The sequence below is a fragment of the Pipistrellus hanaki genome (assembly GCF_964339955.1).
Source record: "Pipistrellus hanaki genome assembly, chromosome: 4".
NCBI classification, from domain to species: domain Eukaryota; kingdom Metazoa; phylum Chordata; class Mammalia; order Chiroptera; family Vespertilionidae; genus Pipistrellus; species Pipistrellus hanaki.
Window position 1 is genome coordinate 86651815 of NC_140506.1, and position 24347 is coordinate 86676161.

A 24347-nucleotide genomic window follows, 5' to 3' on the forward strand; every position below is an offset into this window, starting at 1 on the left:
TGGATGTAAAGAAACTGGTCCTTCATACCTTCTTTGTGGGGGTAAACATTGGTAAAGCCATTTTTCTGGAGAGCATTTGGCACTATCTGTCAGACAGTACAATGTGCATACTCTGGGGACCAGAACCCCATTTTAGGATTCTACTCTCAATGTGTTTCATATAGGTTTACAACCACAGTTGCAAAGACATCCATGCAGCAGCATTGCTATAAGAGGAAAAAACTGGAAACTACCTGAATGCATATAAAAGCGATAATAAGCAAATAAATACATTCTGGTGTGACCATATATGGAATTTTGTGCAGTCTGTCAAGAAAAATGGGGTACACCCATGTGTACTGGCATGGAAGATAGCCAAAACATGTTGTTAGATGAATAAATGAAAGTTGCAGAACAATGTGCTTGATGAGATCCAATTTACCTAAAACATGTGCATTGTGTCCATGCACACATGCCTACGCATGTCATTACATAAAATAGGTATGGGAGGATTTCAGACTAACACTCCAACTTGTTGGCAGGCAATACGCCTTGTGGGCAATGGGTAGGAGTGGAAGAAGAATGTGATAAGCAGACGCACATGGTTTACTCCGCTTTCTTATTTATTTCTTGCAAGTATTTTAGGGAAAACATAGACATTACATTGCAATATTAACACTAAAAGGAAGATGGCTGAGAAGTCTTAAAAGAATCCCATCTGGGACCAGAGATGGGATCTGTGCCTCTTTCAAAAGCTCCAAACTATAGAAGAAGAAAATTAAAAAGATGGAGCAGCGTAGTTGGAGTGGCTCAGGTGCAATCAATGTTTCTCTTTTCTCTCTCTCTTCTCTCTCTCTCTCTCTCTCTCTCTCTCTCTCTCTCTCTCTCTCTCTCTCAGCATGTCCTCACATGAGAATTAAAAAGACAAAATGATAGAGCAGTCAATTGACTTGGATTCAAATCCTAAGCTTCCTCATTCACCGATTTTGTGAACTTGATCAAGTGACCTAACTTGTCTGATGCTCAGGTTTTTCATCTCTAAAGCTGGGATAATCACCCTATCTGCCTGTTAGAATTGTGTATGAGGATTAACTGAGATAACACATGTTAAATGCTTGGCACACCACTTGGCACAAAGCAAGTGTAAATATTAACCATTCATTCATTTGATTACATTATTCATTGGGTTTCAGCATTCATATCTGCTTAAACAAGGGAAAGGAAAAGGAGAAAACAGAGACCACAGCAGCATCACTATCGTTAATTTAAGTGTTGTCCACAGAACTTTAAGCAATGAAAACAGTTCTATATTGTCCAATATAATAAAGACAAACCACAGGTGGCTACTCAGTGCTGGAAGTGTCAACTGTGCGCCTTTAAATTTAAACAGGTACGTGTGTCTAGTGGCTCCCAAATGGCATAGCATGCTTTGACAAGAATTTTATTTTCCCTGGGTAAAATATCCCCAATTCTTTCCTGATAGCCCTCTGTATCAAACACTGGCACAAGCAAGTCCTAGCACTTAAAATGGTATGAAATCCTGAGCATCTCTTGTTTATTAAACCATAAGTGTTTCATGATCCTAGAAGGTTTTAGGAAGCCGTTCCCTTTTCCAGCCTCATTTAGTTTTTCTGATGATGAAGGATCTCAGCCGGGGCTATGAACTGCCTTGAGCACCATCTTTAGAACCGTTAGATCTCCCCTCCTCCTGAGAGAGAGCAGGCCTGGGCCACAGCAAACACCTTCGGCAAATATGAGGAATGGAGAATTTGATCATGTTCCTTTGTTCTGAATGCATTTTTTTTTTTTTAGTAAGATACACTTTAAATTTACTCTTTTAAAGTGTGCAATCAGCATTGTTGTTTGTTTGTTTGTTTTTTAATATATCCACAGGGGTTTGCAATGATCACCACTACCTAATTCCAGTTTCAGAATGCTTTCATCACCCAAAACTGAAAGCCCACACCATCAGCAGCCATTCCCACTCTGCCTCCCTTGGTTCCTGGCAACCACTAATCTACATTCTGTCTCTATAGATTGGCTTATTCTAGACATCTCCTATAAATCAAATCATGTAATATTTGGTCTTTGGTATCTGGCTTCTCTTATTTCGCATAATATTTCCAAAGTTCATCCATGTTGTAGCATGTATTAGCACTTTGTTCTGTTTTATGGCTGAATAATTCCTCAGTGTATGAATACCACATTTTGTTCACCCATTTATTAGTGGATGGACATGTAGGTTGTTTCTTTTGTCTATTATGAATATTACTGCTATGAATATTTGTGCTTAAGCTTTGCTGTAGGTATGTGTTATTTCCTATTCTCTGGGGCAGTGGTCAGCAAACTTATTAGTCAGCAGAGCCAAATATCAACAGTACAATGATTGAAGTTTCTTTTGAGAGCCAATTTTTTTAAAGTTTAACTTCTTCTAACACCACTTCTCCAAAATGGACTCACCCAGGCCGTGGTACTTTGTGGAAGAGCCACACTCAAGGGGCCAAAGAGTTGCATGTGGCTTGCGAACTGCAATTTGCCCACCATAGCTCTGAAGTACAAACTCAGAGAGAAATTGTTAGGTCATATGATAACTCCACATGTATTTTTTTGAGGAACTACTAAATTATTTTCCCAAATAGCTGAAAAATTTCACATTCCCATCAGCAGTGCATGCAGGTACCAACTTCTCCATCTGATTTTTTCTATCTTTTTATTATAGCCCTTCCCGTTGGTGCAATCAATGTATTTTTAGTCAATACCATTTATTTATATCTTGTAATGGTAAATGTTCAGTTCAGGCAGAGACAAAAGGTTTCCCTTTGTGAATTAATTTATATTAGTTATATACACTAAATCAAATTAAACAATAGTCTTTTAAAATAAAATATATAATACTATTGGTGCTACCAAGCATTGGAATTCCTGATATTAGGAAACTCTGGTCAAAGACATGTTCTGGATTTCCCCTCTGGGGTCCGTGCATAGAACGGAAACCTGAGGTCATTTGCAAAAATGATGTGTGTGTAATGTGCCGGGGTCCATGTTTGAAAATGTTTCTTTGTTCCAGCCTTTTACTCTGTGCTCCTAAGTGAGGACCAGAGAAGCCAAGAGACTTGCTCACTGGTACACACATTCAGGGTCAGGTCTAGAACAAGAATGTGATATTCAAAACTCCTCCCCCTGGGTCCTTCCAGAACTGCATGGAAGACCTAGAAGTGCAGTGCAGCCAGTCTGTGCAGGTGAGGCCACTACCACTGTCTTCCTAGAGCATGGCCACAGCATCTACCTTTGTTTATCATTCTATTCCCACCCCTACTCCTCTCTGGGATCTAGACACACAGGGCCCTGGAAGAACAGGGCTGACCAAACAGCAAAGGAGAGAGACCGGAGCCAAAATGTGGTGGCAGATGGATTCTCACAGGTTCTACTATTCCCTAGCTGATGCTCGCTGTGAAAGGGAAGAGGTAAATACCCCAGAATAGAACACCCCCTCCTCAGGGTGGGTGATGCAACTTCTGAGAACAGAATGAGTAACATCAAGTCCCCTCTTACTTGGTTATCTGGCCCAGAGTGAGGACAAGGCCAGTCCTTTCTGCCCAGTTTGTGGACATGCACAGAGTCAGGTTACACTGTACGGCCATGTCAAGTTGACCTGTTCTGAAAGGCTAGAAGACCTCCTCCACCCAGAAGCCACAACCCATGGCTATTTCTAGAGCAGAGATGCTTCCGTATGCTTCTGCCACGAGGTTGTTTGCCAATCAACTGGAAGCTAAAACCCTTCCGATACAAGACCATATGCGCACAGTTTGACGTATACTTTGAGGGGAAGTTCCCAGCCACCCAAAATAAGGACTCAACCCCCATAATAACTGCAGGAGCCCCCTTTCTTTCTCAGTTCCAGAAAGTGGGTTCAAAGTCGCTGGAGAGGTCCTGAAGGGCTTTTCCTGAGGTTAGAAACTCCTGGGCAGCGAATCAGAAAAGACAGCTGCTGGCAGCTGAAAATTCCCTGCCTGGACCTCAAGATCAAGTGACTGAATGTGGGTTTCCATGGCACTCCCAGAAACAGGTGGCTCCAAAACTCTGGAAAAGCACATTCCCCTACTCCACAGCCGACCAGCTGTTCTCCACGGACATGGGTATTTCAAGCACGCAAAAGTGAGGTGTCAGGTGTCTCCAAGACAAACCTGGGAAGCTCCAAAAAGTGGAGGAGTGACCAATGGAAGGAGGCCCTGAAGACACGGTGGGGTGTCGGCTCAATGACATGATCACTCTCACCATCACTAACTCTTGCTTCCTACGTTATTTTCTTCCTGTCACCGACTACAGCTATAATTAATTATGGTCTGCTTTGGTTATTCCATGCTTTGTCTTGACTCTTTACCCCATGAGATCATAAACTCCACTGAGAGAGGGGTCCTATCTGACTTCTTGAGCATCGTTCTGCTAACATCTAACATGGTGTCTCACACATAGCAGATGCTCAATAAAGGTCTGAAGAATTATCAAGGGAACAAATTAACCAGTCAGGCATAGTAATCCTTCCCACTGCTCTTGGTCATGCAAACATTTTCCTCTATGTTATGCATGTTCAGAGAGGTTTTATGGTGAGGTTCAGAGAGGAAATCTTTTCAAGATCCAATCTAATAGGTGGCAAGGCTGGTTCTTGATCCTAGGTCTGTCATCATCTGAATTCCTAAGTTGCCCCTGTTGCCACAAATTATGCAAGTGAGACATCTAGCCCCCAGGGGCCTTCCCTACTTCTGTTAAAATAAAAAAGGGGAAGAAATCAGCCACACCTAAGACAGAACTGTCCTGTCATGGAAAATCCAGTCCATGAGCACATGGCCCACCAGATGTTGCTCACAGCCGTGGTAGGGCAAGACTTGATAAAGCACCCTACACCCATCCCCGTGCTCCAGCAGGTCTGAATGTAGCCCTTGGATGCATTTTAGGTCATTAACAATTAAACACACCTGCTGCTTGTACCAAACTTTCAGACAAAGACACACTTCTATAATTCCTTTCCCTTCTACTCTCTTTCCACAATCAGTGTGACTTTCTGTCCCACCCCAGTCCCAGAAACTGGCCCTTCTTTCATGGAAGAACACTCATCAATGAAGATCAAAGGAATGACAGCATAAAGAATATGTATATGTACTCATTAGCCAACCACAGCTACCTTGGTGTTGGTGCCCTCCCCCTGAACACACCCTGATTGTCCTCCCTATTTCCCATCCTGTCCCATGAAGACCATGTGTCCACCCTCCATCTAGCCTGCAGAGGAATCTTTTTAAAATGTCAAATCAGATCATGGTATTGCCCAACAGGAGACTCACCAGCAGTTTTCTATCTCTCCTAGAACAAAATATCAACTTCTTGCAATGTCCTCAAAGGCCATGTGTGATCCAGTTTCCAACCATGTGTCTGACTTCAACTCCTACCTCCTCCCCCTTCACACTGACCGTCCTTGTCGGTCCCCAAAGATGCCCAACTCCTTCTACCTTGAAACTTTTGCCCGAACTCTCTTCCTTACACAGCTGGCCCCGACTTGCCAAGTAGATCTGAGCTCAAATCCCACACCACCCCTCCTTCCATTATCCAAAACAACGCTCTCAGTTGGCCACTATCATGTAATTTGTTTTCTATTCTGTGGAGCACTCAATGCCACTGAATGTTCTGCTGATTGCCCGTATCTCCCTATTAAGTCTAAGTGATCTTATTCACCCCTGCGACCCTCCTGTCTAGCATACACTAAAACGTCAATAAATATTTAATAAGTTAATGAACACATATGGAAATCAAGCCAGAGCCATCTGAACTCCCAAACCGACCCCTCCTTGGCCTCAGAAATGCATGTCTCGTCGCCCTCATTTTGATTCTGAGGTTATGACTGAAAGGGAAGAGCATGGACTCATAAGCGACTGAATGAGAAAAGGTCTTGAGGATTTTCTGTGCACATTCCGGCAAGGGCTGGTGGGCTCCCCTCATCCAATTGCCATCGGCAAGCCCTAGTTCGTGACTTCTTTCTCCCATCTAGAGAGGGAAAATGTTTCAGTTTCAGGACTTAAGGGAATTAGAAGGAGGATTTAATTTTTAAGAGAGAAAGCGAAGTCATTTAAATTGAAAACTGATCTTGTGCCTCAGACATGCGTTTGGTTTGCAAGACACATACTCAGGCTGGAGTGATGAGAACTGACGAGGTGAGTCTGGCCTGTCCCTAGCCTGGGCTCCGGGTAGCCCGCAGCCCGCTAGAGAGCTTGTTCTCTTGAGCAGCTTGGTTTTATAACCCATGTCGTGGTCCTCATGGGAGCATGGACTCTGGCTCAGCCCCTAAGATGTAGTTCCATGTTCCACATGTTATAAGTGCACTCCCCTACAAAGTAAACCAGGGTGGCAGTGGACCTTCACCTCCCAGGTGGGCCGGGGCGGGGCTGCCTTCATACTGGGAGTTGGACCCGGAAGGTGGGGGACCAGGAAGCAAAGATGTCAGAAACACAAACCCTGGCCTTCCCAGGGAAACTATAGAGGGAGATATATCTTCCAGTGCCCCCACTTCATAGACCTTAGGGGATAAGCTGGGGGCAGAAGCCACCTACCAGGTGCCATGGAGGCAGCTAACTTCTGGCTCTTTCTCATGTGATTCTCCCACCCCTAGAATTATTTGCTAGATTCATCTCCTTTGTCCCAATCCTCCTCTCCCCATATGATTTAAACACTACAATTTTCAGATGATTGATTTACTGAATATCTTAGCAACTACCTTGAGATGGCTGATCAAAGGGGGAAGAACACAAGATTCATGTCTGTTTTAAGACACCACCCTAGTATTTATGTGCCTAACAAAAATGATAGTCATGCATTGTAGTTTTGTTTTGTTTGTTTTTTTAAAAAAAAAAAACAAAACATGGATTTTATTTTAAAAGGCTTTTTATTGGAAAATAATTGTCTGCAAGGGATACAAATGTTATGTGTAGGATGAGAGTATGAAGACTTCTTTTGCAGAAGAAAACAGATCCATAGAAAAAGGCCAGGGATACATATCATGGTTGGAAGTAGTTATTTCAGGTGGTAGAGTATGATTTCTGGGAGTGTAGGGTGTGGCTGCATTTGGTTATGTTTTTTTTCTGATTGCCACAACTAATTTAGCATTTATCCTTAATTAATTTTATGATTAGAGACATAAGAAACACTTGTTTTTAATGGATTTCTGTTGGGAAGGAGCCTGAGAAGGAGGCCATAAGCTTAAATCAAAGACCAAAACATGGGCTGCTTACTGAATCGGGCACCAAGGCATGACATCCTTCCTGAGGCAGGTGGCTTTGTGTGAAAAGGATGGCCGGCCTGGACCCCAGCCACAGTGAGGTCCACGGAAGGCTGTCAACTGAGCCAGTAAGACATGTCTCTTGGGAAGGCTCTGGTTCCTGTCAATCCTCCCCTACTCTCTTCCCAGGACTGGTTAACAATATTCCTGATGGGCTCCGGTCCATGGGAGTCTGGGACATAATTCACTGGTTCAAGAGTTGAGCAATATCCCAGGTTGGACCATCAGATCTTTTCCTGAGAGTCCGGAGCTTGAATGGAGACACACAGAGGTTGGTGGTGTTTGTAGCTGAGCCACTGAAGTGTCAACCTTGGTACCCTTGACACTCTGAGCCAGATAATTCTGGACAATTCTAAATAATTCAGGTTGTCCTGTACTGTGCAGGGTGCCAGAAGCACCCCCTTCCAGTTGTGACAACTAAAACTGTCTCTAGATATGGCAAAAATGCCCCTGGAGGGCAAAATGGGCCTGCTGAGTCCCACACACCTGGAGAGAATATCCATAAACTCTGCCTGCCAAGGTCTCAGCCTGCCCTACCTCCTGAACTCCCCTGGGCTTGATATGCCCCTTCCACCTCTTTTGAATCCAAGAGTCTCTGTGCATGCAATTGTTTATGCAAGTTTATTTTTGTTAAGCTAGCCAGGATTGGGTTCTGTTTCTTCAACCAAAGGGACCTTAACATAAATACCCACATTCAAGAATCATCTTTCTTTCTTTCTTTCGTTCTTTTATTTATTTACTTATTTATTTAGAGAGAAAAGGGAGAGAAAAAGAGGAAGAGAGACATCGATGTGAGAGCAAAACATCAATCGCTACCTATTGCACGCCCTCTACCTGACTGGGAATCAAACAAGCAACCTTTCAGTGCATGGGATGATGACCAGCCAACTGTGCCACACCAGCCTGGGCCTTTGTTTCTTTGACTGTCACCACCTCCACCAGCCCCCTAAGTATCAGGTGCCCCCCATACTCATCTTTGGTTTCTTAACTTTCAAAATGGTGCAGATCATCTGCCCTCTTGTAACCCACAGTAAGCCAAACCATGCTCCATTCAACTGATTCCTGATGTGGGAGCCCAGCTGGGCACACAGGCATGGATGACTGAAGCAGAAACACCTGGACCACAGGGACACTGGAATAATACCAGAATGTGGCAGCAACAGGCCCTTACAAAGGAAACCAGGATGGCAGAGGACCATCCCCTCACCAGGTGGGCAGGGGCATGGCTGCCTTAGTGCCTGGGAGTTGGATCAGGGCCATCACGTGAAGCAGATGGGAGGCCAGGAAGCAAAGATGTCAGAAACACAAGCTCAGTCCTTCCCTGGGGAAACGATAGTGTTCCTTATCAAGACCCTGCTCTGTGGAACCGGACACTGAAGAAATACACATGCAGACAGCATCACACACTCCAACGCCACAGCCCCACGGGTAAGAATCCCATATGCTCTGCATCACCCATCACGATGGAGGGCTTTCATCCACCCCATGCCACCCCATCGCCACACGACAAATGGGAGCGCTGATCTCTACAACAGAGACAGGGGTGGGACTCGGCGGCTGATGACTGGCATTCTGTGTGATGGTGAGTGCCTCCAGCATCTGTTTGGCCCCCGCACCAATCATAGGCCCTCTGGCAGGCAGTACCAAATCCCTCAGCTAAGTCACAATGGGAACCGCCTGCCAAACACCAGGTGTGAAACAAGCCCTAGCTCATGAGAGTCCATGAGCCCCTAATCCAAATCCTGGAAAAGTCTGCAGGCAAACGCAGGGCAGCCCACATTGCCAGTCTCCAGCAGCCGCCTTATTAAGATGGTCATTGGACAGTCCATGTCAATTGCACATTTTCTGTCAAAACTTCGTGGAAAGCAGGCACCTTGGCGTTTATGCCTCTCACAGGAGAGAATGCGGAGCTGTTGGAGAGAGAAACACCACGCCACCACAGGAACAATAGGAGACATCACTTGCAAGCTGTCCGCAGCCCCTGGAGTAACTGACATGTTTGACAGAGAATGTGTGTTGGTAAGTTGCTTGATTTGTGTTTAAAGAGAAAAAGGAAAGACGTTGATAACCAAAAAGAAGCTCTTGTACAACAAAGCCGCAAGGACCATGTCCCAGCGGTCCCCTACTGGCCCGTGGTCGCGCCCCACCTCCCGATTTGATCATCTCCCCAGGAACCAGGCTCCACAGGAAGCAAGACCTCCTGGCAGAGAGCTGCAAGGCAGAAAGCTGATCAGAAATGACAGTGGCATCAAACCAAGTTAGCCTTCTGCTCAGAAGAGGTTGTACGGGTAACAGACAAGGCTGTTCCTCCAGAGGAAGGGGAGATGGCACCAAAGCCACACAGAGCCCCATGGTCCTCGAGAGTATAGACTGGAGCCCTTATGCCAGGCGGAAACCCCAGGTCTGGGGGTGAGGGCAGCATTTTACTTTGCTGAGCTTTGTAAAGTAAGTCTTCTTAGAATGGTTTGGAAGAGTAGAAATATTCTACGGAAATTATGTGCCCAGTGAAGTGACTAACAGCAGTAGCAATAGAAATAATAGCATACGTACTATTATCACATAATTTAATAATTATAATATTTAATAATATAGTATTATCACACAATGTCATTTATATTATGTAAATAAGAATATTGTCATTATACAATAACAATAAAATGTGTTATAATATATATAATATATAATGATTAAATATTACCTAATGTATAATGTATAATGCAGTAATTATTGTAGTATATATAACATTAGATGAATGATACTTGATACTACATATAATTATTATGATTTATTTTCTGTATCATTATATAATGGATTATATGTTATTATATACATTTCAACATATATAATTATATATTATATTACATACGGTTATATGTAACATGTATGCTTATATAAGTGCATATAATTACACATATATAATATATAACATGTGCTAATTATTATGAATCCTTATTATATTATTATTTCTATCCTTTATTTAACTCTTATTATATACCAACTGACAGTGTAAGTGCCTTATAAGTATTAACTCATCTTATCCTCTAAAGCAGTGGTTCTCAACCTTTCTAATGCTGCGACCCTTTAACATAGTTCTTCATGTTGTGATGACCCCCAACCATAAAATTATTTTTGTTGCTACTTCATAACTGTAATTTTGCTACTGTTAGGAATCATAATGTAAATATCTGTGTTTTCTGATAGTCTTAGGCGACCTGCTAGTGGTTGTGACCCACAGGTTGAGAGCCACTGCTGTAGAGCCTAAGACCATCGGAAAACACAGATATTTACAATTCATTAACAGTAGCAAAATTATAGTTATGAAGTAGCAACAAAAATAATTTAATAATTTTATGGTTGCGGGTCACCACAACATGAGGAACTCTATTAAAGGGTCAAGACATTAGAAAGGTTGAGAACCACTGCTCTAAAGGAACCCTGGGATTGCCCCACCCCATGGAGGAGGATGCTACAGCATGGATCCCAGTGCTTTCCTATGTCGTTGACAGGTGAGGAGCCCACAGCACAGCGTGGCTCCGGACCTTCCTCAGGGAGGCAGAGCTGAGTGTCTCGCATGGTAGTCTCCCTGGAGAGCGCACATCTTTAGGAAATATAAGAATTGGCTTCCACATGTAGCGAACACGAAATCTTGCCTGCATTATTTGTTTGTTTTAATGTTGGTTGCGATGGTGTTGCTGTGTGCTTGCAAACAAACTCACTAATATGCTTATTAAGTATAATCCCAGTGCCAGGCATTGTGCTATGGGCTTTGTATGCTTTGGTTCCTTTAACTACCAGCTAGCAAGGTGAATGATGCCCAGAGAGGGTACGAATCATGCCAAGGTCACAGAGGTAGTGAGAGGTGCCTAAGGTCACCCAGGTGGAGATAGGAGATGAACCCATCGGTCGGCTCCAGAACCCACACACCTACACTCTTCTGTTCACCCGTTCTTTCCTCTCTAAAACATAACATTTCCATTATATTTTATGGAACCCCCACCCCTACACCTCACACATGTAGTAGATTCCTGAAAACAAGCAACTGTCCTTGGTTTTTTCTCACTAAATGCGAAAAGCCCAGTAGGCATTTTCTCCCAAGAAAATGACGGAAAGATGAGCTTATGAGCCCATCTGTTCTGAGGGCAGATCCTTTGTCCCTTTTAAACTGCAACAAAGCCCCTGCATTGCCGGTCACCACCAGTTCCCAAACCCACCTGCTCAGGGGAAGCCCGGGATTGCCAGAGAAGCATGTGGTTTCCTGGGCCCTGCTCCCGCCACACTGATGTAGCTGCCCCAGGGGTCAGGGTGGACACCTGCTTGGCAAAGGACTTTGCCTGCATTCTGGTCAGCAGCGGGCCTGCTAACCACCTGGGTGCAGGATGTCCTCAAAGCAACTCGGGGAGCTGTGTGTTTCCCTGAGGGCTGCCACAAGCTGCCCGGTGCCAGTCGGCAGTCTTGCGGCTCCCACAGCCTCCCTGCCACCGAGCGCTGACAGATGGGAGCTATTCTTATTATTTAACATTTATTAAGCTCCCACGGTGTCCCAGGAGCTGCATGGAACAGGGGTGTGGGTGGTCCCAAAACGTCTGTCCCCAGAAGGCTGTGGCCACATGGAGGGGCGGGGATGGGCGTCTCCTTCCCTTGTCCAAGCCCACCCTCCCCCTCCTCCCAAACAGTTCCAGCTTCAGCCTAGAGGTCCTGATAGAGCCGGTGGACAGAGATGTGGGCGAGGATTCGGCATGACCTCATGCTCTGTCTAGCTTCCCCAGCTCCCCAGGCTGTCCACAAGGGAGTGGGGGAAATGTGGGTTCACACCACCCAAGGTCATGTGCTGAGGATGTCCTCTTCCCTGCCTTTCCTGATGGCACCCCATTCTGCCCAGCTTCTCTGAAAATAACATGGTGAGGGCCTGGGGGGTGTGAGGTGGAGGGTTCAAATGGGAAAAAGGGGGGCATATGAATCACTTTCAACAGTAAAGAAAAATTTAAATATCTGTATCCAGTGGTTATGAGGAATCTCTGTCGAATGTGGGAACAGAGAGCTGCAAACCTGCCAGCCATCCCCAAACCCAGAGCATCTTCATAAGCAAAGTCAAGGGAAGCAGCCCAGAGCACCATGCAAAACCAGGGCAGCAGCACTGGTGGCCTCCCATACGGGGTTCCCGCACAGAGCAGGCACTGCTCTTCGTGCTTCAGACATCACTCCAACAACTCTTTTTTGGGGGGTGAGTGTGAGTGGCCTTGGTGTCACGTTGAGACACTGGGGACAGTCACACCAATGGAATCTGACAGGTGATGCCCATATCACACAGAGGCTAGATGCTGGCTCAGTTGGCCTTGGCATTGTCATGCTGCCCGCATAACGTCAAGGCTGTGCTGCATGTTTAAGCTCTTTTATCCTGACATAGACTAAGGGAGGCAGAACATACGGGATATCACTCCCCTTTCAGAGAGAAGGAAGCAGAGGCTCAGCAAGGTCAAGCAACTTCCCCAAGGCACCAACGGAGGGTCATGGCCAGAAGCAGGTTTCCCTGGTCTAAATCCTTAACTCAGGAAACAAGAAATAGCTCTTGGGAGAGTAGTTGCTGAGAACACTGGACACTGGACAAGCTGGCTGCCTCTCAGTTCCCACACCCTGTCCACCCTCAGGAGCTGAGGAGAAGAGAGAGTGGGAGGGAAGGTGACAGCTGAGGAGGCCGCTTCAGGCCCAGCAGTGATGTGGAGACTCAATGGTCTCTCAGGCCAGAAGGAAGGGTAGGGCAGAGCTGCTCATGGCTTCAGAGACAGGGCTCTTACTGTGATTCCTCCCCTTCCCCAAAACAAAACAGCCCGGCTGGTGTGGCTCAGTGGTTGAGCAGCAACCTATGAACCAGGCGGTCACTGTTTGATTCCTGGTTAGGGCACATGCCTGGGTTGGAGGCTCAATCCCAGTGAGGGGCATGCAGGAGGCAGCCAATCAATGATTCTCTATCATCACTGATGTTTCTATCTACCTCTCTTCCTCTCTCTGAAATAAGTAAAAACATTTAAAATAAGTGAGAAAAAAAATACCCTTTGCCCCTCCAAAAATGTCAGAAATCCTGCCCTTTGGGAAGGATGGAAAACATATCTATTGGAGCGATCTTCCTGGGATGGTGGGAAAACCTGCCTGGTTAAGACCTCCTAATGGGCGAGATGAGTGGGTCTAGGCTCTGTAGGTTTCTGCCTTCAAGCAGTTCTGCTTAACTTCTGACTCTCCTGCCCATGGCCTGGCTATGAGGACAGAGACGGGGTTTTAGTCATCCAGTGTCTCAGTGCTTAGAAGGAACCCAGCATGGACCCCGAGATAATCAATAAATAATGCCTCTGCTGAGTGAATGCATTTCACAGTCCCTCTCCTCCTCCTTTGACGAGCCCAAAGCTTTCAAGTTAGAATCAGGGGATTGTGGGAAACAACAGTGCTCGTTGCCCAGAGGAAAAGACCTGTGGGGTATTGAGTTCAATGTTTCTGGGAACCTCTTAGGGTTCGGCAGTTTATCAAGCCACCTGGCTGCCTGTTTGCTGGTGGGATGTATGTGTGATAGGCCGGTCTATCTTTAGACGGGAAAGGAACATAAACAGGTCAGAGTATCTCCATAATAAATCACCCGGGGAAAGCACTAACCCAAAACAACCTTGAAAAGGCAGGGAGGGGGCTCAGATTGCTGAACACCGAGGCAGCAGCGAGGAGTGTGAAACCCACAAGTGCCTCCAGCCCAGCGAGGCCCATGCCAGGGTATTATAAAAAGCTCACTTGCTGATATAGCATGCCATTAAAATGATCAAAATGACAGATGGCTGCTGCAGAAACACATCCTTTTTATAGGACTGATCTTCATCAGAAGAGCCTGACAGTGTCCCTTTAATCTTTTAATTAAAAGGAACGCATCTCTCCAAAACAGAACGGACTTTCTTATTTCTAAATTTGTTCGTGGAGGAATTGCGAATGGAAGAAGTAATGTACTTGCACGGTCTGAAAAGCCCATTCTTGCCTCCGTTAGAGGATGTCCTTCTCAGAACATCTTCACTTCCCTAGATCCTGGTGTTCTCACCTGCAAAGGAGTAAAATGTGCCACACACACACACACACCCTACTAAGAGGCATGAGTGCAATGACGTTAGATGTGAAGCCGCTGAGTATATTGCCATATCTGCGTCTGATGTACCTGATCGTGAGTAGAGACATGAGATGCAATAGATCCATGATCAGCAAACTGCGGCTCACGAGCCATATGCAGCTCTTTGGCCCCTTGAGTGTGACTCTTCCACAAAATACCACGGCCTGGGCGATTCTATTTTGAAATGGCCTTAGAAGTTTAAGTTTAAAAAATTTGGTTCTCAAAAGAAATTTCAATCTTTGTACTGTTGATATTTGGCTCTGTTGACTAATGAGTTTGCCGACCACTGCACTAGATGATAGTCAATTTGCGTGGTATGACCACTGGCAAAGAGCCATCGGGATAAGGCAGATCAGAAACCCAGCCCTCTCTTCCATAGGGAGGGTGTGTATGTGGGGCTTGGGAGAGAAAAACCCACACGTTGGGATGTCTGCAATGGTTCCAGCTGTCTTTGTTGATAACAAGAACCTAGTGTTTACCTGTCAGCGCCCTGTCCAGGACTCATTTTCCCTCCACTCACAGCCCATGAAGCTCAGGTAGTGCTGAGCCCACCTTCCAGGCCTGCTGTGGGCAGTCACACCAAGGGGACCGGTTTGGGGATGGGCATGGCCCACTAGGTGAGCCTAGGAGCATACGCTCTGGAATTCTGCAGAAGGAGTTGGGTCAGAGGCTTGCTGAGCTGAGCTGGGATGGAAGCCTGCGATGGCAGAGGACCATCTTCGCTACCACGTGGACATGGTATGCTTGCATAGAAAGCTCCAGTGGGACAGCCACTGCAGGGGCCTAGGAATTCAACTGGGTCTGAAACCAGGCATTTCCTTATCCCTCTCTACTGATGTAAATTAGATTCTTGTCACTTATAGATAAAAGAGCTCTAAATAAACACCTATTCCCCCCTCCCTTGAGAATATACAATACAGAATATCATATACACGTGTGGATATGGATATAAGATGCAGATACATGTGGGCACTGAGTTAATGTGTATTGCATTCTGCTTCCTCACCATTTCCTAGTTCACAGCCCCGCATATAGTAGGTGCTTAATAAATAATCGCCGACCGAAGAGATAAATCACATTTAAAGCTCACAGCCCCTTTGCAAGGCAGGTATTCCTGCTTTCACTGCACCGCAGTGCAAACAGCCCTGGAGAGGTTAATTGACAAGCCCAAGGCCACACGCTTAGTACATGCCAGAGCCAATCTATCAACCCGGGCCCACCTGACTCCCAACTCTCTTCGGAGAATTTGCAGCCTCCCTGACTCTTTAATTTAGTCTGCTGTTGACACGGCCTCTTTGGAAGCACAGAAAAGTCACTCGGTGACTAAGACAGAGCTGCCTGGAGGGATAAGGCACCAGTGGCCTTGTGTGCTGAGTCCTTTCCCAACCCGCAGACACGCAGAGCACACAGATAGCACTGCAGGGCAGCAGTGTCAAAATCTAGAAATGGCTCCACTAGCCACAGAGCTAAACAAGCTTATTTCTTCTAAGTTTGCCCAGATATGTGTCCAAATGACCAGCAAGTTGCCCATAGCACCCTCCCCCCCCCCAATCTCTCTGTAGGGGTGGTTACTCCCAGTCTATCGCTGAAACAAGCACTCGGCTCATTCCTGGCGTGGCTACACATGCTTAGGCAGATCTCCCATGACATACATGGCCATATTCAAACAGGCTGAGTTCTGCTTCAAAATCCAGAGGGCAGAGTTTGTTTAGACATTGCTACCTGTCTCATAGAGCCTTTAATTGGCATTTCTCTGCCACTGTCTGGCTCTGTGAACTTGAAGTAGGAAAACAGCCTTCAGGGAGCTTACTGTCTCAGAGAGAAAGGAGGATCGGTTCCCAAATCCAGGAATTCCATGTCCACCTGCTGGGTCTCAGAAGGGTGCTATGCAGCCCGGTCCTATGTGAACCACACAGAGACGCAGGGTTTAGGGGCTCCATTTCTGACATCCCTTCCAGCTCCTTTTGCCCTCTACTGTATGGCTTTAGAGACCTATGTTTAAACAATGCCAACTCCCACTGTGCCAAGGATTGGGGAAGACACTAAAAGTCTATCTTTATGTGTGAATCCAGCCTTGTGAATTCACCAGTGCCCTCTGTCTGCTAGGGAGGGCTCTCCTTTACTCACTGAGGGACGTGTGAGGTTGCTCTGAAGCCTGACTCCAATGCCACCTTTCCCTTTAAACTCCCTCCCCCACCCCAGCGGTAGCCACCTGCTCCCTCTCCTGGGCTTTCCTAGGCGCCCCTGTGGGTACACCTGGTCAATGGTTGGGAGGATCTGGCCCAATAGAATCACCCAAGGGCTCTGTCGCTGAAATTCTTTGTGACCCTGGGCAAGTTATTGTTCTCGAGGGTCAGGTTTAGTGTCTCCATATGCAAAGGGGGTATTATAATGTAGGACTGTGATTCATTATCGGGGACCTTTGGGGTTGTATTTTGAAAGTCATTTTATTTTTATTTTTTCAGAAAGATATTTCAGTGGAAACCCTGATTATGTAACCTCCTAGCAGGATCTGGGGCAACACCTGGAAACCAAGCACATTCATACTCCTGCAGCAAAATATCTGAATACCCACACTAAGAGGGGTAAAGAAAGCATAAATGGCAAATAGCATTTCAGGCCAATTTTCTTTCTAAATGAGGCTTTGGGCCAAATTCTTTCCAAAAGCCCCTGATTTTCAGAGCGTTTTGAAACTTAAAAATACAGGAAAGGGATGGTGAACCAAGAGTACTCACTTTCGATTATTATGAGAATAAGTAAGAGAATATAGTAAGCATTTAGCACAGTGCCTGACAGGTAGCAAAGATTTGATAATTGTTACTTATCATTACTTCTTTCTACTTAAAAAAAATCCTCATTCAAGCATATGTTTTTATTAATTTCTATAGAGAGAGAAAGGGAGAGAGAGAAAAAAAACACACATTAACGTGAGAGAGAAATATCGGCTGCCTCCCCTACACACCTTGACTGGGAACCGAACCTGCAACCCTTTGTTGTATAGGAAGATGTTCCAACCAACTGAGCCACCCAGCCAGGGATTCCTGCAGCTTTTCTTATATTATCATAGTTTTGTGCTTATATAGTGCTCTCCTACCCTCGGCTCTGAACCCACAGGCCAGTAAGGTGACGTCACTTCTTTCCCAGAGCCTAGAACAGTGCTGACTAGGTTATGTGTTCAGCATATGAAAAGCTACATGACAAAATGCATGGTGGGGTAGATATGGCTGTTTCCACTGCCCTCCACCTGGGAATATGTCTTCTGACTCATTATTAGAATTCCTGAAGGAGATAGGAATTGTGTGACCCAGTATGAAGAAGATTCTGGCTGTGTAAGGACAAAGGGCTTATCTGTGGAACAGATATCTAGAGTGAAGGGCACAATCTTGAACTTGCAGCCCAGGCCTAACAGTACCTTAGGCTCAGACACACACCCTATTAACCGGAGACAATGCTATCATTTTGATTGCATCGTTTGGCATTACACAGCCATGGTCCATGGCTTGGCAAGTCCTCTTGGTAGCTTCTGGGCTCAAGACTGAGTTGACAATGGACTTGGTCAGATCCTCCTTTGTTCTCAGCTCAGAAGCTCACTGATCATTCAAGGTACCATGGGCAATTTCGAAGTAAATAGACAGGTTCAATAGGCATGCATAGGTTCTTATCCAACCATACCAAGATGGAGGCCTATGCCAAGGGAAGAGGAGCGATGTTTAGACAACACAGGTGGTAATCTTGCTCTTTTCCTTTTCCCTTCTGCTTGTTAGCAACCATGAAAAAGTGCAGCCCTAGCTGGTTTAACTCAGTGGATAGTGTATCGGTCTGCTGACTGAAAGGTCCCAGGTTCCATTCTGGCCAAGGACACATGCCAGGATTGTGGGCTAGATTCCCTTCCCCACAGTAGGGGGCGTGCAGGAGGCAGCCAATCAATGATTCTCTTTCATCAATGATGTTTCTCTCTCCATATCCCTCTCCCTTCCTCTCTGAAATCAATAAAAATATATTTTTAAAAAGAAGAAAGAAAAAGTGCAAACTAGGTTAACTCAATCCCCCATAGGAATTTGTGAATTCTCTGCATGGCTAAAAGGAAAAAACAATTCACCTTGCTATGTGTTCGATGGGTTCGATGGGTCCACTGTGGTAATGATTCTGGTTTTCCTGGGAGATGAAGGCTGGGGCCAGTCATATCTATAAACTCAACTCCTAGAACTAAGGAGCCAGGTGAGTACCTCCCTCAGCTCTATTAGGAAACACCTCCATTCACTGTCTTTGCAGAATAAGGCGGTGCTCTCCTCTCACGATATCTGGTCTACTAAATATTTTTTCTCCGACTTCAAAGACAGAAACAGGACGATGCTGGTCTGAGCTTTAAAAGTGGCAGCTGGAGAACCTATGAAAAGGAAGTTCTCCCGTCACAGAAGCCCTGGCTCTAGAGCGTGGGAAGACTCCAATGTAACAATGGTGCCACGTGGCCACTGCAACTCTGTTTGCACACCTCTCGTCCATGGGTGCTTGCTATCAGTGATGGAGAACAAGGTCTGCTTTGGACCATGTTCATGTCTTGCTGAGGATATCATTAAGGGAGGGTGGCTCCTGCATTATAGGAAAGCCCTGGCATCTTGAAAAGGTGGGCAAAAAAACCCACAAGGTCAGGGCACTGGTAGGCCAGCTGATAACAGTCTGCGGGAATGCTGGGAGGCGGCGATCGGCGCATCACTGACAGGTGACTGTGTGTGTGTGTGAGTGTTAAGATTTTTCTCCCTTCGAGTTGCGCTTCTTCCCCTTGCACACATTACTGCAATGGGGTGCCATGAGTTGTGTGATGTCTGTGGGCAAATACCGTGGGCTCGAGCAGCAAACCAGAGGTGAAGTTAGTCTCTTCCGGCCACGGCATTTCAGTGTCCATGGAGGTGGGAGAGAAAGGGGAAGAAACCTGTCACGGTAGCTGGTCCCAGGCTCCCTGCTGCTCTACTTCTCTGACTTACAGGTAACTGGTTACGGAAGGTGTCAGTGGGGAAAACAAACTATGATCGGGCTAAGATTTGCAAGTAAAATCACTTGTTTCTTCCAAAAATAGCCGGGTACGTTTCTTAAACACCCCGCGAAGGAGAAAGCAATAGGGTCTCCCCAATTTCTCAGCTGGCCCGTGCATCTTCTCATCTATCACCGGGGTAATACGTCCAGAGTGGCATTTCGTAATGACAGCAACATTCCAGCAAATCAATAGTTATTTAATTCCCAACAAGCTCCCGAGTCCATTAAGCCTGATTACATTCACCCATTGCAGTGGGTGCCGTTATTTTTCCTGCACCGGCACTTAATCTATAACAGGAACTTATGAGAACTTTCAAAAGCAATTTCAGCATCAATCAGCATAGAGTGAAGGGCACCATTTGCTTGTAATTATTTATCAGACGGGGTGGCAGAGGGTCGGGCCAAACTCCAGTGGCCGACCTTCACCCCAAGTTTCCAGTAGAACAAAGGCCTTCGGATTTGCCACTTAAGTCCTACTTCAGACTCCACATAGGCCACGCTGGCCTGCTGATGCCAGGGAGCACAGAACGAGTCCCAGGTCGTGAAGGCCCGTTCATTCTCTAGGCAGTCCATTTATTTCTCACACACAACATGGAGCCTGGAATTCAGCAACAGTCATAAATCTGGGATGTCTAAATGTTTTGTTATTACTTAGAATCACCCCGGAATGTCTCCGATCACCGAGGAGATTCTTACAGCTCATAAGCAACATTCAGAAAAGGAGGAAAAAGAGGTTTTGACCACAATGCTCCCCAGAAATTATAATGAATAAGCCAGGGTGTGGCAAAATGTGAAAATTTCACAAGGTTGCAGGGAAAAGGACACACTAAGTGCATTTAGTTTCCCTCTCTTGGAGACACAAGACACGGGCTGTCTTACAAAGGGATGCCTGCTCCAAACAAGCAAATAAAAAAAACAAAAACACAACAGCCAAAACCAGCCGGGATTTCCATGACGTTTAGGCTCTATCGCCAGTAGCTGTGAGCTGTCCACCGAGGACTTCAGACACGCACCCAGAAACCAATGCTAGTTTAAAAAGACAAACTGTTGAGAAGAAAGAAAATATCTTACTCGGAGACGATTCTCCCTGCACAGAAATAAGAGGCTAAAACATAAAAACAACACACATTCCAATCCTCCCCTTTCTTGCCGTCTTTAAGAAGCAAAGAGCCGGCAAGGTTTTCCTAGAAAAACCTCTGAACTTCATAAATTCACCAGCCGTCGGGTATCCCTTTCTGCCTCAGTGCTACCCATCCACCCAGGGGAGAGGGCGGTGGGGGCTCCTGTGGAAACAGGCGCAGAAATTTAAGCCTATTGCATGCTCTTTCCATTTCTGAGTGAGCCCTCTTAACCAGGTGGCCTCCTGCTCAGTTCCTCTGCCTCATGATCTGCTCTGGGAGACCGAGTCCCCCGGAAAGCCAGGAAGGAGAGCAAATCCTTTGCCCCTTGGTCAACCTCCCGAAGCAAAGGCATGAATGTTAAACAGCAGCCGGATCAATACAAGCAAATATAGCTCAACTACACCATTTATTCAGCCATGAGAGATGTCAATAGCCAGATTAGGGTGATCCATCTTTTTGATTTCCCACTGTCTTCTCACTGACTACACGAGGGCTTTTTTTCCTGTATTAAAAGTGTTTGCTTTCTCAACCATAAAAATTCCAATTATTACTCAGAACGCGCTGGAGTTAAGTTGCTGGCTGGCAGTGGCCTTGAATTACCTGGATCAGCCCGGGGAAGTAGGGGGCCGCGGGGACGATCATAGGCACTCCGTAGGGATGCAGGAGGACTCCTTGAGAAGGCAACATGCTTCCCGTGAAGGTGTTTTTCCCTCTGAAGCTCAACACATCGATGGGGAGTTAGGGGGAAAAAATCTATAAACCCAACTTCTTCCGAACTACAAAGCTGAGAGCCAAATGGCTTCTGGCAGGGGCCAAGCGCTCATCACGGCGGAGAGGGGAAGGGAAGAAAATCCGAATCAGCAACTCCCGATGTGAAAGTTTTCTTCCCAGACGACAGCAAAGAGAAACAGCAGCTGCAGGGTTGAAGCTACCAAAATGGAAGGTGCTATTTTGGGAATGGCTTGCCTAACACCACTAACCAAATACTCTTCATTAATTTAGTTCTCAGAGAGACAGAGAAAGAGAGACCGAAAGACAGAGAGAAACAGAGTCAGGATATGGGAGTTGGGCAATTCCTGATGAATTTGGCCCAAAAGACAAGGGACACCTTCTCCATGGGACTTTTTAGAGAGCACAACCCCCGAGAAATGTAAATTGATAGGATTATCAGCTGCCACTTAAAACTGGAGGAGGTGAATGTGTCCTGGCTTTGGTACTGATAAAAAAGAAACTAAGAAGACAGTCTAGTATATTATCCTCTCTTCCTTCAGTTTTAATCTTAAAGAGGCAATTTGTGCAAATAATATAATACTACTAGCTAATATTTGAGTATGCGCTGTGCACAGAGAACGAGCTTAGTTATTTACATGTGTTATGTAATTTCATTCTCACCACTCCACTCCCCGGAGTGGGCACTGTTATGGGTCCAGGTAACAAATGGGAACTAGGCCCACGCTACCGGAAGTTGAATTGTTTGCTCAGGACCATGCACTCAGAAGAGGCAGGGGAGGGTTACAAACACAATTTCTGACCAGGACACTACATTCATCACAGTATTTCCTTCTGTAATGGGATATCATATGCTGTGTGTGTGTGTGTGTGTGTGTGTAGTTTAAAAAAATATTCTTTGCCTTTGAGCTTTCAATTGTCATATATTAACGTGCACTATATTAATAAGGGATATCTCCCTGGTCCCGGAGTTTAAAGGCATACTGAATGTAAACTAAAACTATGGATGAGAAATACCTTTGAGCAAATATTTGAAATCTTTCCAGCATGTGATGATGCCCAATGATGGTTTAGGATCCCTTCCATGGTAGCAGATAAATTCCTCTGGGTTTAATTGTACTGATCTGAACGTCCCACATACAGGCTGTGTGATCTTGAACAACTTACTTAGGGTCTCAATCTCAGTTTTGTCATTTGGGAAATGAAGACTCTACCTCCAAGGGTTGTGTGACATATAAAGTCCTTGGCACCTACACATGCATAATACGAAAGGCCCTTAGCCATTCTTATCATGGGTTTCCTGTTGTCCTGATGATTGGTCTAGTCCTTTCCATGGCTTCAGAATGAAGGCACATATAACATTCAAAGAGTCTCTCTTGTAGCCTTCATACCAGGAAAGCAAGGGGGTGCATTTCGAATTCCACAGTTTTGAGAACAATGATGTGAAACTGACAAAGTAAGCCCACTCAGCTTCCCCTCAAGGCCCAGGGCACTCTGAAAATCACCTTCAAACCAAACACCTGCCTGCCATAGTCCACCTCCAACTCAAGGCAGGATACAAGATATAGATTTTTGTCCAAACTGGAAGCGCTTCAGACACCACAAAACACATTCAACTATTGGCTTTTTCTAAATCCAAATGCCAATTCCTCCACTTTTAGATAGCCAAGGTGTTTTTACACTACACTAATTTTAGTTGCTTGATTTAGCTGCGAAGTTACATTTTTAGATAACGGCAGTGGGCAGCGTTTGGCAGAGGATTCAATTATTTAAGGCTGCATTTTGGCTATCGTGACATGGTTTCTCTGTAACGGATTCTCATGCAGCCAAGTGGCCCCATAGTTGCAACACAGAAAGCTCAGTTAACAGCTGCAGGCTGACCCCTCTTACCTAACAGCCTGATACGGTTGCTAACTTTAGCTTTTGACGCTGACTTTCAACACTGCTCTTCTGAGAAGTTACTGGTTAGGACATCAGTGTGCCACAGACAGCGTCCCAGGAGGGCAGAGCTCTTGCTACTTTGCCTAAGGCCTGGCTCCGATTGAGTATGTCTCTTCAATGTGATAGAGTGGGAAGACCATTGGACCAGGAGGTAGGAAATATAATTCAGCCAGAAGGCCAAAAATGTACACATCCAGACTCTTAGTTTCCTGAACAAAGAACAGAGGTAACAATATCCACTTACTCTTCACCAAGAGTGGGCCGATGAGCAAAATTGTGGGGATGTCTTGGAAACTGTAAAGTTTCACAAGTACAAAGGATCATTATCTATATATATCCATACATAACTTTATCTATATCTATATCTATATATCTGTATTTATATATCTGTATTCATATATCTATATATTTATATCTCTCTATATATATATCTCTCTATAATATATATATTTAAAGAACCTGATGATTGCTGTCAGAAATGTGAAACATTTTACATATGGGATATATATATATATATATATATATATATATATAGAAAGAGAGAGAGAGAGAGAGAGAGAGAGAGAGAGAGAGAGAGATGAGAAATACTTTTGGGACGTACAGATTTATATATTTTTTGCAGAGAATATGTTCTTTTTACTTTTGTGAAACTCCATAATATGAAAATCTTTTGCTGCTCCTGTGTAACGCGTGTCCGTCTTCACCTTCTGAAAATAAAGGCTATTTGTTTTGGGACCCTTTTTACTTAGACAACCAGGAAATTCAGAGCCAAATAAGAGGTTCCACTCTGTCCATCTTGTCCACCTTACTGACTGCACATTTGTGTTCTTGTCTTCCTGTCCTCACCACCTCCGGTCCTAGCTACTGTTACTTACATTTCCTCTGATTCTGACTTCATCTGTAACTTGTCTTCTGGGATCCATTTCCCCACTAATGGGCAGATGCCACAGTCTCTGAATCCCTGCTCCTCAGTGGGGTGGCTGGGGCACATGGCCACGGTAAGTGGCTGGCAACCCAATGTCTAGTGTGCAGTATTAAGTTTCTGGACTATTGCAGGCACTTAAAAAAAAAGTAGAATAAAAAAAAATAAGGT

The 24347-nt window shown here is 45.3% G+C and overlaps 1 protein-coding gene across 45 annotated transcripts in view; it reads right to left on the reverse strand.

Annotated features, from left to right (window-relative positions):
- RBFOX1 (RNA binding fox-1 homolog 1) overlaps window positions 1-24347 on the reverse strand; it is a 1418051-nt gene that overhangs the window by 322601 nt on the left and 1071103 nt on the right. For 10 of the 45 annotated variants that reach the window (XR_014794880.1, XM_084882402.1, XM_084882400.1 and 7 more), the window contains exon 1: window positions 21185-21529. The exons of 34 other annotated variants lie outside the window; for them this stretch is intronic. Coding sequence is in view for 10 of the 11 variants with exons in the window: in XM_084882402.1 (XP_084738528.1) it covers window positions 21185-21271 (87 nt within the window). In the remaining variant the exon portion in view is untranslated. Of the gene's footprint in view, window positions 1-21184; window positions 21580-24347 lie in introns of those variants that run through there. One more of the 45 variants, XM_084882394.1, reaches the window with a different exon arrangement.